Source organism: Acomys russatus, chromosome 27 (genome assembly GCF_903995435.1).
Source record: "Acomys russatus chromosome 27, mAcoRus1.1, whole genome shotgun sequence".
Lineage (NCBI taxonomy): Eukaryota > Metazoa > Chordata > Mammalia > Rodentia > Muridae > Acomys > Acomys russatus.
This window is the reverse complement of record NC_067163.1, coordinates 29,892,626-29,906,590: the sequence shown is the minus strand read 5'-3', so window position 1 is coordinate 29,906,590 and position 13,965 is coordinate 29,892,626. Positions and strand designations below refer to the sequence as shown.

Here is a 13,965-nt window from a genome sequence, read left to right as displayed (position 1 = left end):
ATGGTTATCAGCTCCATGGCCATTCTGTGCTCAGTCTATGACACACTCGAGATATCCTGACTTTGTCCCATTGGGATAGCTTTCTGATGATTCTGCCCACCCCGTGCCCACCCTCGTACGCCCACCACTTGCAAACTGTAAGATGCTGTATTTAATAAACTTGCTTGGTCTAAGGCAGAAAGACAGCTGATCCAGGCTGATAGGGTGCTACCATCAAATTCTGGTTAGAGGAGAAAAGTATCAGTTTTTATCCATCTATGAATCCTGAAAGCTACAATGATAACCGGCCAGCAAGGCATGTGTACTGGTGTAATAGAGGCACAAACAGAATGGAGAACCTACCACCTTAAGGATTGTATTTACAGCCCTCCCCACAGCATGATAGCACATTACAGGGACAGGAACTGCAGCTAGGCAGGTCACAGGGCTAGGAGAGAACAGTGAAATGATACAGAAGTAAACTGACTCTAAGTGACTTGGTGTTATACACACAGAGTAATGCACCTCTCACGTTTGTTGAATGATTATTAATATTTAATACTGAATCATTATTTTAGTAAAACCAGCGATTAATCTTTAACCAGGTATATAGCCAAATAACCACTCAGAGAAACTAGGATCTATTTAATTAACTTATAGCACAATGCTGTGCAATAATTACTCCATCCTAAAGCACCAAGGTATTATAGCTTTCTCCCATTCTGACTTCCCATTGTATACTTGCTTTTAATTTATATCCTAGGTCTGGCACATTCCTCCTGGTGCTTTCCTGGTCCTCTCCATGTGTGTATCCCTCCTCTCCTTCCTGCTCTTTCTCCTCCCCTCACCGGCCCAGGATGTCCCGCCCTATTCTGTTATTACTCAGAAAAGCTTCTATTTGTAATAGATGGTGATTTAAAAAAAAACATACAACTGGCCAAGGTATAGAGAATAAGAGACTAAGCAATGTTCAGTCCTAAATGGGGCATCTATATAAAATCCTCTTCTCCCAAGGCTCAGGGACCATTGTGAAAGAGGGGAGAAAAAAGGACTGTAAGAGCTAGAGGTGGTTGATAAATACAAGGAAATAATATCCTCCAGATACAGCAAGGCAGCTGTACATACGGATTCATAGCAATTGTAACGACGTGTTGGGGGCACCGAGGTCCTTGTACTCATAAAGAAGCTCTAAGAGAACGAAGAATGCTAATCATGCAGGGGTGTCTCCTCAATGGAGGAGACCTCACCCAAATTCACCAAAGTAATTATCTCCGACTCTTTCATCCCTCTTAGGGGAAATGTCACACATAGCCTGCTGACCTGTATGCTGTCAGTCAGAGACCACTCTAGATTCTAGGCCCTTTAGCTATACAACCCAACTTCATGGTCATGAACACTTTGTAAAAGAGTCTGTATGTAGTCACACCTTAAGCTTTAATGTGCACCTGGAAATGGACTGACTGACTGATGCCTGGAAATCTTTTCCCAAAATGTACTGTTTTAAATATGTTGACAATGAACTGTTTGGCATTAGATTCTTCAAGTCTGATCAAGGTTGATGAAGTCAGCCTGCACTGGGTTTTTCCTTCTCATCTCTTCACATGGTTCCCTTCCCTGCCAGGATACCTGCAGGGAGCCCCTTGTATGCACAAGCCACATACCAGCTTAAGTCTCAGCCCTGGCTGAGGAGCCACTGGCAATTGATAGCTGCTGGGAGAGGGGAAATCAGCTTTCTGTAAGAGCATCACTTATGCTAAGCTGGCCATCCTCTGACGGAAGGCCACACACACAAGAATATACGGACAGCACAAACTGGATTTGATGTTTAAAAAAAAAGAAGAAGAAAAAAGAGGACATAAAGTAAGTGTCTAGGGAAAGAGGGTGGACCGAGGAGGAGTATGGAGGAAATGAATATGAGCAAAGCACACTGTACATCAAGTTGTATTAGGACTAAGCCCCACCTCATCCACGGAGGCCAGGCAAACAGCCCCGTTAGGGAGAAGTGATTGACAACAGGCGACAGAGGCCACGTCATAGACAGCACCCATTCAACTTCATTAATGCTCTCAGGGCTTGGCTCTCTCTGGTTAGTCATGCCCCAGTCTCTATCTTTATCTCTGTGCATCGTGTAGGCAGGGTACGATGTGCTTGGGTGAGTACGGGGTGGCCTCCCCTTTTCTGCCGACAAGGGGATGGGTGAGGGGAAAAGAGAGTGGAAAGACAGGATTGGGAGGAGAGGAGGGGCTACGATTGGGATGTAAAGTGAACATATAAATTAAAATTAAATTTAAGAAACATATTATATAGAACTCTCAAAAAAAATTAATGATGATGATGATGAAGAAAGAAAGAAATAGCTAAGGCAGATTCAAACAGATAAACACTATCAGAATTTACATTTTTATGAAAGCTTCTCTTTGGAAACAGGGGTTAAGCTGAAACCATCCTCCCATCTATGAATACAACATAATTAAAACAAAATCCTAACTTTATTTATTCTTCCAATTACCAAGATGTCACTGTTCAAGGAATGAATAGTGAAGAATCTTCCATCAGTTCAAGTCAAGTAGAGCACTTCAGTGACTGAAAGCAAGGCTTATTAAAGACAGACTTCCTGGGTTCAAATCCCACACAGACCATTTTACTTGGTGTGCTGGTCTGATAAGACTGAACCCCTTGGGCTCACATATTTGAATGCTTAATCATCAGGTAGCAGAACTCTTTGAGAAGAATTAGGAGGTGTGGCCTTGTTTGAGTAGGTGTGGCCTGGTTGGAGGAAGTATGTCACTGGGGGTAGGATTTGAGGTTTCCAAAGCCCATGCTAGGCCCAACTTTCTCACTTGCCTGGCAGATCAACTACAGCTACAGCACCATGCATGCTGTCATGATGATAATGAACTAAACCTCTGAAACTGCAAGCAAGTCCCCAATTAAATACTTTCTTTTATAAGAGTTGCTTTGGACCCGTTGTCTCTTCACATCAACAAAAGAGTGATAAAGACATTTGGTAGGGGATCAAATAAGTCACCTAACCTTTTTTTCTAATGAGAGATGGTGATATTAAAAGCATCCATCTGCCTTGTGATGCTGTCTGATTAATTAAGATTATGTATGTAAAAGCTTCAGAAGATTACAAGACAAATAACTGCTTAAGTGTGGTATTTAAAAATAATGTGTTATTTTTTAAAAAAGCATTTAGAAAATTCACTTCAGTTGTACATTCTCAGATTTGTGGTAGTAAAAATCTAACTCAGCAAAATTTTGAGTTATTGTCTTAATTTTTATTTTGAAAAATCACAGTAAACATATTAAAATACAAGCTGCTAATGCAGGGAAACAATCAATAGTCCTGCCCGTCTGTGACACTTATAAACCATAATAATGACCAGCATGTCAAGATATCCTTAAGAGTGCAATGGTGGCATTTGTACCCTGGCACTAACCAACAGCTGTCTAAGTAGACCTAAGGCCTGCACAATACCAGAGAAATCATGCCTGGTACTGGAAACCTGGCAACTACCCAGGTTAATGATGTCATAGATTTTGGTGGAGGACCTACTACCTCCACTTTACTAAGCCACGATAATTACTTAATTGCATTCTAAATACTTATCCTTATGCCCACACCTAAGTGTAGCCCTCACACCTCATCAGAGAGGCTTCTGTTTGCAATAGACTTAGACTATTGGAGAAACCCGTAACTGGTTAAAATACAGGGGACGAGTGGTCAGGCTCAGGAAATGTCTTGGAAGAGGGAGCAAGAAGATTGTAAGAGCCAGAGTACCATTAAATCTGCTGTGAGGTGTGACTCCTAGAAATGACAGGGAAGCTTCTCTCACAACACTAGAACAATCTGGCTAACCAAGAAGTTAACAAAGACAGCGCCAGTAGACATGCTAGTGTAGAAAGAGGAAAACTCATAGGGCCTTGCATATATTAGGCAGTGCCTTACCACTCAAGTTTTACTTTGGAGCTATATAAATATAGACTATAAAATGTTTGGGTCTGGAGAGATGGCTCAGCAGTTAAGAGTACTTGTTCCTCCTATAGAGGGCCTGGGTTCAGTTCCCAGCATCCACATGGTAGCACACAGCCATCTGTAACTCTAGTTCCAGGGAATCTCACCGTAAACACCACATGCACATACATGCAGGTAAACACTCATATATATAAAATAAATAAACTTGAAGGCAAAACATGTGTAGCTATGGTTAAAACTTATCTTTAAATATTAAACAGTTATTTATTGTTTGATCTCTATTTACTGTTAATAAGGAGTTCTTCAAATACAATGAAATTGAACATATACTATGTACCCAACAATTTTCAGGATAATGGGAATACTGAAATGGTTATTTCTCTGTAGGAGCACACAACTTGATGGGAAAGTGCAGTGACTTGGAAAGAACAGTTCAAGATGAAGAGACCATGTATATTCCTATAGCTCTAGGTAATTCAAATTATCATTCATGAGTAAACCCCTTAAAGGACTCAATTTTCCTTTCACATCTAAAAAATGTTTTCTAAAAAAAACAAAAAAAAAAAATCAATAACAGCACTGAAAAACAAACATGGAAATCTGAGGAAGCCTGTAAGATAAAAGATGAGAGGCAGGCAGTGGTGCATGCCTGTAAATGTCAATATTTAGGGCATAGGAGGAGGACCATCGCCACAGTCAAGGCCAGCCTGATTTATATAGTGACTCCCAGGCCAGACAGGGCTACACAGTGAACATTTTTTAAAGGACAAAAGATGAGATATGACTGAAAGCACAGAAAAATAAAAAGAAAGTACCTCCACTTCAAATATGTGACCAACGCAAAGTGCGGAGTCCTGTGAGGGTCCTCTAAGTCCTGTAACCCAGTCCACGCAGAAAAGAACGTGCAGGCACAAGGGAGTTAGTTCCTTTCTCTTTTTCCTGCTTGTTCATATGTAAACAGTAAGGATAGCTGCACTGAGAAGAACGTAGTGAGATGGACGCCAAAGAGGCAGTGCTGTGGGAAGCTATTGATTGCTGCCCTGTATAGAACTAATCATCCTTTTCCCTTCATTATCACAGGCAAGTTACAGTAAACCAATAAAGAAACCACAAACAAGTACAGAGAAATAAGAACATCAAAAAGCTTTCAAAGGGGCAAAAAGTATTAAAAGGCAGGCACCTAACTCAACAAACCAAAAAAAAAAAAAAAAAAAAAAGAAACCAAACCCCAAAACCAAACCCAAAAAAACCAACCAACCAAACTCAAGGAAACACCATATAGAAGACTTCAAATTTGTATGATTAGTATCTTCAGACTAATAAGCATGTATACTTATCTACATATATATATAGATATGCAGTTGATAAGAAAATAAAAAACTAAAATTTAAAATAAATAACAAGTAAATGGTCTATGTTATTGGAAAATACTTCGGCCTAAATCAGTCTCTTGGAAAACACTGGTGTAAGAAAGTCTAAAGTAAACTGCTTGGTTTTGTTTGTTTTCAGCAGCTGTGTGACATGCACCACGTATTATTTCATAATACCTTCACAGCAGTGTTCTAATGAACAGATGGGATAATGACTCTGATTATGGGAAGAGTCGCAGAAACACAGAAAAAAATGATGGAGAACTGAGGAGACACTTCATCTGAAGTACATTTAAAAGTCAAGCGAGGCTTAGCAACTAGGAAAAGGGAATCAGAGAGGAGACTCTTAAAGAAGCTCCAGATGCAAAACAAAACAGGGATCCTGCTACAGTTTTGGCCAGAAATGTTCTTCACAGGCCTGAGTGACAAGGTTTGGTCCTGACATAGGTACTACTGGAAAAAAGTGAAGGTTACAAGGTGGCCCACTAAATGAGGGATTTAGGTAACTAGAAGCATGTGCTTTAAAGAAGATTAGAGGACCAAGGTTTCTTATTCCTTTTTAAATCTTGCTGTCCAGCAAACAGCTGTGCAGTATGCTGCTGCCACAATGTGCTGCCCCACAGCAGGCCTTAAAACAGGGCGAACTAGTGAGACAGAAACCTCCTACTGTCCCAGTGAACAACACTTGGATTTATTTTCTTTAATGAGGTTAATCTCTTTAAGAACCAAACCTTGACCACATTTCATTTGTACTCTTGAAAAGAAATTTTGCCATGTTTTCTAGGCAGGCGTTAAACTATGTAGTTTGTCGATACTAACCTTAAAAGTATGATGTTCCTGCCTCTGTCTGCAGAGAGCTGGAACTACCACCATGTGTGCCAGCTTTCTGTTACACACCTTTAAACATGCTTCTTTTCTGGCTAGTTTCAAAGTTTTCTGCATCTAGCCTTCCAGATTTGTTTGCTCTAAGAGCCTCTATGCTACTGCCTGAATGCTGTGCTGTTTTGAAATTTCCTGCATTAAAAAATTACTCCATTAGCCTGCCATAAAGTCTCCAGAAAAGTGTTAATTAGTACAGCCCAGTTTCTGCTTGGTGATGGCCCATGGGCTATTTAGCCCACAGTTCTTAGCTCATCAACTTGACTTTTACTATCTACATTTTTCTTTCACCAGTCTGGTCTGAGTGCCCACCAAGATTGCCCACTAAGCCCTAGCATCCTAGCCTTTCATAAAGTCTTTGCTCCAACTTTTTCCAGACCAGTTCCAGTGGCTCTCCCTCATCGTCTCAGAACAGCCACAGCACAAACTCTACTTCGCAGTAGCAGTTTTATGTGCTATTCATCCTTCACTAACTGTAACAAATACCTACATGCATTAGCTTTTAAAGGAAAAAAGCTTAATTTTGGCTCACAGTTGTTGAGATTTCAGCTCATGATTGGCTGACCCCTTTTGAGGAAGGCCTATGGGGAGCTCAGCATCTCCTCATCCCTCTTATAAAACTTTTTATTGTAACAAGTTAATCTCAAATACCTATAGTAGCTAGGTAATGCATATGAATGTACAGCACCTTGTACAATAGAGAATGGTTAAAATGAGATGTGGGCGGCCTAGCACAAGGGACATGTGTTCTTAGCTTACAGTAAATGTTGTTATATGGAAATTGTTGCCAGATGTTCCTCTTTTTGAAAGAAAAGTTAGAAGAGTCATGATGGGGCGCGGGTGGCAGGCATTATGCCTTATGTATAATTTTTCTGCTTCAAAAATAAAGTCTATTAAAAGAAAACTGAAGATTTGGATAGTTTGGCATAAATCTCAGCTTTAAATACTGAATATGACTCCTTTAATAAAAATAATAGATTAAGTTAAAAGATAAAATATACTCTCCCATTACAAGTTTTTTATGGTTCATTACTTATGAGTTTTATGAACTGAGACTAAAATCTGTAGACTTACTCAGAAACCAGTGAGTTGAAGGGTGACAGCCTTATATTATAAACAAAGAATACAGCTTAAGGCTGTTAAGTCAAGAACTATACGAAAGTTTATTCTCCGAAGAAGTTATATTGCTTAGGTTTGAATAATCAAAAAGGACTCTGTGATCCATGGAATAGCAGCAAAACAGAGTACCAAAAAATGTTTTAAAGACTGAAGACTGGCATTGCTATAGTTTTGTTCCAGGCTTAGATCTTGAATGGCTGCCAAAGGCACATGTACTGAAAGCTTTGATCATAGCTTGTGCTGCTATTTGGGTCACAAGACAACTTTAAGAGGGGCCTAACAGAAGGAAGCTGGGTAACTTGGGCATATATTTGAAGGAGATATTTGGGCTCTAGTCTTTCATCTCCTCCTGCCTCCTAGCTTTCATAGCAGAATTAATTTCCTCTGTCATGCATTACTACCATGATGTATTATTTCAGCCACAGGCTGAAAACCCAGCAAGAGCAAGCAACACCTTAGCTTAAGCCTCTGAATCTGTGATATTAAAATAAGTCTTCCTTCTTTTTGTGTGTGCTTGGGTACACAGCATGCACCTGTATATGAAGGTGAAACACTGATATTGTTCCTAAGGACAGCAGTCTACCTTGTGTTTTGAGGCAGGGCCTCTGTCTGAACTTGGAGCTCCCTGAGGAGGCTAAGCTGACTAGCCAGGGACCCACAGGGTCCTTCTGACCCACATCCCTAGGACTGGGATTATATGGGGAAACACTGTGCTCAGCTGCTTATACAGCCCCAGGCACTGGACTCAAGTCCATTACCAACTGAGCTATCTCCCACACATCTCTCCTCTTCATAGGTTGTGTATCTCAGGAGTTTTCTCAGTGATGGAAGGCTGACTGACACAGACACTAATACTTTTAAGACTAAGAATAAAGTAACAATGGCCACTTACAGAGTGTACTTATTGTGTATTAAACAATACTCCAGATTCTTTAGCGTCCTTGGACTTTAAACCACTCTAATTAGAACACCTCACTTATGAGTTAGCTAACTCTCCTGAATAAACGTGTTTCTAGATGGAGAGTCAGGAAGAGGCCTGCCAAAGACAAATGAGGTGTAGGTAGGATTGTTAAAGATGCATAAACAATAAGTTGGAGAGAAACATTTAGATTAAGAAGCAATGGTTTTAGGCACACTGGTTCTAGGGAGTACAAAATGGCATGTAATTTGTCAATGCCTGCTGTGATCCAGTTATTACTCTAAATGTTTCTATGTAGTATTCAAATATCAAGACTACTACATGCGAAGGAGGGAGGTAACTCAGTGGCAGAGCACTTGCCTCATACCCTCAAGGCTCTGGGCTCTATCTCCTCTCCAGCACCTCCCCATCTCTAAAATTTCACATAAGAATCATAATTCTTAACTTTACAGGCAGAAAACAGAAAACTGGAATATCTGGATGTTTTACTAAGGGACTGTGTAGCTAGTATGCATTAGAACTGGAGTCCAGTACAATTTCATGACAAGGCTTCAATTCCAGTGGTTCTCAACCTGTTGGTCTTAATCCCTTTGGGAATTGAATGACCCTGTCACGGAGACTGCCTAAGATCATCAGGAAACACAGAGACTTACATTACAATTCATAACAGTAGCAAAATTACAGTTATGAAGTAGCAACAAAAATTACTTTATGGTTCAGGATCATCACAACACATTAGGAAGATTGAGAACCACTGTTCTTTTCTTGTGTGCGCCCCCTACAGGTCTACAATGCTCTTACTCATTTTGTTTTCTGAGTTTAAGAATATCATTACATTGACAGAATTTTTAAAAAATCAACTGACTTTCTTGGCTGAGCAAAAAGCTATCACGCAATCAATCCTTTCAGTTCATTGGTCATATGTAAACATTACAGGTAAGTTAATATGTCTTCCATCTGTATCTCCTGATTTCTTGGATCAGAGATTCTTTTACTAGAAGTCTATTAGTTGTTCAATGGTACAAAAGAAAAATACAGTTCTGTATGTCATCACAACCAACTTAACATGCTCTTGTTAAATATGGAAACAAAACAGCACTCCCATTATTATAGAATTGGTTAGTATTAAAATAAAGGCAGAAGCCTTTTACCTGGGAGATCTAGGAAAAGATAATAATAATGATAATGATGATGGCTTATTACTTGTATAACTTTGAATTTATGTGGTTAATATAAATAATTATCATTCAATAACACAGCTTTATCATTTTGAGATAAAGAGGCTACTTAACTCTAGATGTTGAGAAAAAAGAGACCTGATTAGAACAGTCACTGTTAACTCATCCAATTGTAGTATTTTCTACCTGTGGGCGCAACACAGAGAAATTCTCCTGAGTAGCTTCATTTCTGGAGACTTTAAGTATTAGCCTGAAAAACAGGGCAAAAGTCCCTTCACCAGCGAGGAATTATTTATCGTAAACACTAAGTACCACAAAGGAAAGAAATCAGCTCCCGAGCTGCTTAATTTAGCAGGAAAATCTTGGCCTTCTGTCTTACATTCGTTTTCTTCCCAGACAGCTCTTTATATTATTGAAAAAACCTGGACTTCCCCTCCAACTTCTGTCTACCAAGAGTCCTACCTCCCAGCACTGTGCAAGCAGAGGTAGACAGCTCCCTGTGAGTTCAAGGGCTCCAAAAATAAATAAATGAATAAATAAATATATAAATGAGAAGAAGCAGCCAGGCGTGGTAGCACACTCCTTTAATCCCAGCACTCAGGAGGCAGAGGTAGACAGATCATTGTGAGTTCGAGGCCAGCCTGGTCTACAAAGCAAGTGCAAGGCAGCCAAGGCTACACAGAGAAACCCTGTCTTGAAAAACCAAAATAAATAAATAAATAAGAGAGAAGAAGAATGAAGATGAAGAAGAAAAGATGAAAAAGAGGAGTCCTACTCCCATGACAAAAGTGGTTAGAGTTAGCCTTAGGATCATCACTGACTATGTACACCTCCTGGGGTTGAAAACACCTCCACTATGTCTATGGTCCTGCAGATTGTAAACAGCAAAAACAGGTGTTCTTTAAAGAAATCAGAGGAAACGGACCTGGACAGGAAAGCAAGTGTGTCTTCTGAAATAAACTTTTTCAAGGAGTTAGAAGAATTTGTTTTTCTACATATGAATTCAAAAGTTTTCAGCAGCAATTCTCAACCTGTGGGTGGTGACCCCTTTGGGGCTTGAATGACCCTTTCACAAGGGTCGTATATCAGATACTTAGATTATGATTCATAACAGCAGCAAAATTACAGTTATGAAGTAGCAACAAAAAATAGTTTTATGGTTGGGGGGTCACATGAGGAGCTGTATTAAAGGGCCACAGTGTTATGGAGGTTGAGAACCACTGTTTAGTGGTAAACTGAATAGTGTGATTATTTTTATTTAGAAGATTAGTTGAATCCACGCTATATACCTTCCACTTTTCATTCTCCTAACAGACTTAAATGTGTCCTTGTGCTTTGGCTAAACCCTTTTAGTCTTTTATAACAGGGTTAGACTTGTTCCTGCAGGGTATCATCCATTTAAAAAAAAAAAAGTAGCCATAAAATTCACCCAACGTTTTGGAAAAGGTAAGAATTTGTTAAAGTGTTTAAGAGATTCTTAAACTTACTCATATCTAATTTGTAAGTTAGAAGTATTTCAATTAAAAATCAAATCAAATAAGGTTGTATGGTCTACAATGTATGTAGATAATATTACCTATCCAAATTTTCTAGTTTAAAGAGTAGCACACAAAATAGTTCTTGCATTCATTTAAGGTACTTACTGATCCTCTTTTAAACCAACTCCAGAATTCCTTCAATGAACAATTACCGCTTTAGTTGAGGCCAAAACACAAATTTCAGGCCACTCTCCCCACTTCCTAGCCTTAGCAGTGTTTCAAAGGTTCTCTCTTTTGGAGGTTCCTGCCTCCAACAATACAAAATCACCAGCACTACTAACAGAAAAGTGTAAAGGCTAACAAATTATTAAGCAGTATTTCTGCAATAGTAGTACTGACATAGTCTACAATTTTCCAAGGTGACATTCACCAGGCTGGCCTCGAACTCACAGAGATCAACCTGCCTCTGCCTTCCCATTGCTGGGTTCAAAGGCGTGTGCCACCATACCCAGATGCAAGGGGACATTCTAAAGGGGAAACTTTTGTTGTGTTTCTTAAAAGTTAGTCACCTCATTTTACACAATCTTCCAAGTGTAACTCTTGAAGGTTATTTTTAAAAAGGACCAATTAGAGTAAGACTGACTTGTGCTGGAGTTCAGAAATTGCTACTGTCATGTCATTAAGAACTAAGAGAGACTTGAAGGCGTCTGAAGCAAATTCTGCTATCTTCCTATCTCTCTCCCACCTTTTCCTCTGAAAGTAGTCATGAGTTTCCTTTCCTCAAAAGGGTGATTAACAAACAAACAAACAAATCCTAACACCTAGAAAGGCTAATTCCTTCCTTAGAAGATTCTCTAGACGAGTTCTGGGATGTAACAGGGTGGGCAGAGATAAGAGTAAGGAGACTGGCGCCAGGAATTGGGCATGGAGATGCACACCTTTAATCCCAGCACTTGGAGGCAGAGGCAGGCAAATCTGAGTGTAAGAGGCCAGATACAGATAGAGCTACGAAACATAGTCTAAGACAGCTAGTGCAACACAAAGAAAACCTGCTTCAGAAAAATAAAAACAAACAACAAACAAGAACCACAACACACGACTTGCTAGCTTTCTCCATTTCAGTCAGCTACCATTAGACCATGCCCTTTTGTCCACACACTTTCCTCCTCATTTGCCTACTCCTAAGTAGAAGAATAGGTTTCCCTGGGATGCTGGGTCATTTCTGACAACTCCATGCCATATAAAATTTTGCTTAAATAAATCTATTATGTTTCTCTATCACCAACGTAAAGCTTGAAGAGCACAGATTATGACCTTCTTACTGTGACTGGGGTAAAGCTATCACACCTGACTTCAGCTATACTTGAAGGAACTTTATGAATTTAATTTTCCACAATGAAACTACCAATAAAGGCTTTATTTTCTATGTAAAAAGACATTGAATGACTTTTTGAAACTTTCCTACAACCAAGAATAAACGAGTCAACCAAGAAACTCAGTTCAGTCATAAACAGGCTTTTGTTTATGTAGTGAATTTTTCTTTTGACAATTTCACTTAAAATGACTGGAGATTGGCTGGGCATGGTGGTGCACGCCTTTAATCCTGGCACTCGGGAGGCAGAGGCAGGGGGATTGCTGTGAGTTCAAGGCCAGCCTGGTCTACAAAGTGAGTCCAGGACAGCTAAGGCTACCCACAGAGAAAGCCTGTCTCGAAAAACCAAAACCAAACCAAACCAAAAAAAATGACTGGAGATTATAACTTACTAGCTTGGGAAAAAAATAATGGGTAACATAAAAATAGTACCTGATAGTGTGCTGAATAATATAATACGGTAAAAAAAAAATCATATTACATATTATAATGTGACAAAGTTTTGAAAGTCTAGAGTTTAACCACGATGGCTTCCTCTATACATAAAGTATGCTGTGAGCCTTTTAAATAATTGGAAAACTCATATATCATGAAGCAGTTCTGATAAGACATACCTAATTAAAAAAAAAAAGACTACAGCAAACGAATTTACAGCTTTAAAAAAAAGGCGAAATAGTCTGAATTCCTGTATTTCTAGTTTGACTATGGTAAAATAAGCAAACTCAAAAGACAACAGATAATCCAGATATAAGGCAATTCCTAAATGTGGGGCCAAATACAAGAAAGTGAAAGTGTGAAGATTAACAGTTGCAAGGCTAAGATTATTGGAACAAGGTGAGCTTTAACTACAAACTCAAAAGGATTATCACCAGGACAGAGTTAGCTGGGAACACTGGCTTCCCTTCCCTTCGACGCTGCAACAGTTTAGTTTTTCCTTTTGTAAAACTTGGGAATTACCCTTCCCATTTCCCAGCTGCCTTTAGCCAAGTGTTAGCATGTTAACAATTCAAAGACAATGCTACAACCAGGCGTATTAAAGGGAAAATTAGCATACTAGTTAGGGATACTCAATTTAGATCAAGAGAGATGAATCCGTTGTGTCCGTGGACACGAGCAATTCAGTAGAGGAGCTGAGGAGGGGTAGGGCGGCAGGGACCCACTTGGGGAGCAAGGGCATAACCCACAGACAGGCAGGACTATCAACAAGAGGCAGCTGGCGGAGACGCCTGCGGAGCTGCACCGGTGTTTGCAGGCAGCCCGCCCTCCCGCCCTACTTTTCCCTGGGTCAAAGCCACCAGACAGTCACCTGGAATGGGAGTTCCGGAGCGACTCGATCAGCCGCTGCTTCTGCTGTTGGAGACTGGTGAGGCCGGCTGAGGACCCGGCCCCGGAGGATGACGCGCTCTTGGCCAGGGGAAAGAGCCAGCTCATCCTCCTCCGGTCCCCGGGCCCGAGGCCCTAGAAGGTTCCGGCCTGCTCCTCCTCGCTTAGTCCAACCGTTCCCGGCGACCCAGCACTGCCGGGACTCCGGGAGCCGCGCCTTCTCCCCCCCCGCCCCACGCCGAGCTCGCGAGTCCCTGGCTCCGGCGGGACAGGCTAGCACTGCGGGCTTCTGGAAAAAGGGCGACGCGCCGGGTGGACGGATAGACCCCGGTACGCTCGCGGTCAACACCACCGGGTCAGTTAGCTAAG

General features: G+C 40.6%; 1 protein-coding gene across 1 annotated transcript in view; it reads right to left on the bottom strand.

The window, feature by feature from the left end:
• Vps37a (VPS37A subunit of ESCRT-I) overlaps nucleotides 1-13,830 on the bottom strand; it is a 34,150-nt gene extending 20,320 nt beyond the window's left edge. The window contains exon 1 of the mRNA XM_051169518.1: nucleotides 13,580-13,830. Coding sequence (XP_051025475.1) covers nucleotides 13,580-13,704 — 125 coding nt within the window. The 5' untranslated portion in view covers nucleotides 13,705-13,830. The remainder of the gene's footprint in view (nucleotides 1-13,579) is intronic.
• Nucleotides 13,831-13,965: the final 135 nt, after the last annotated feature.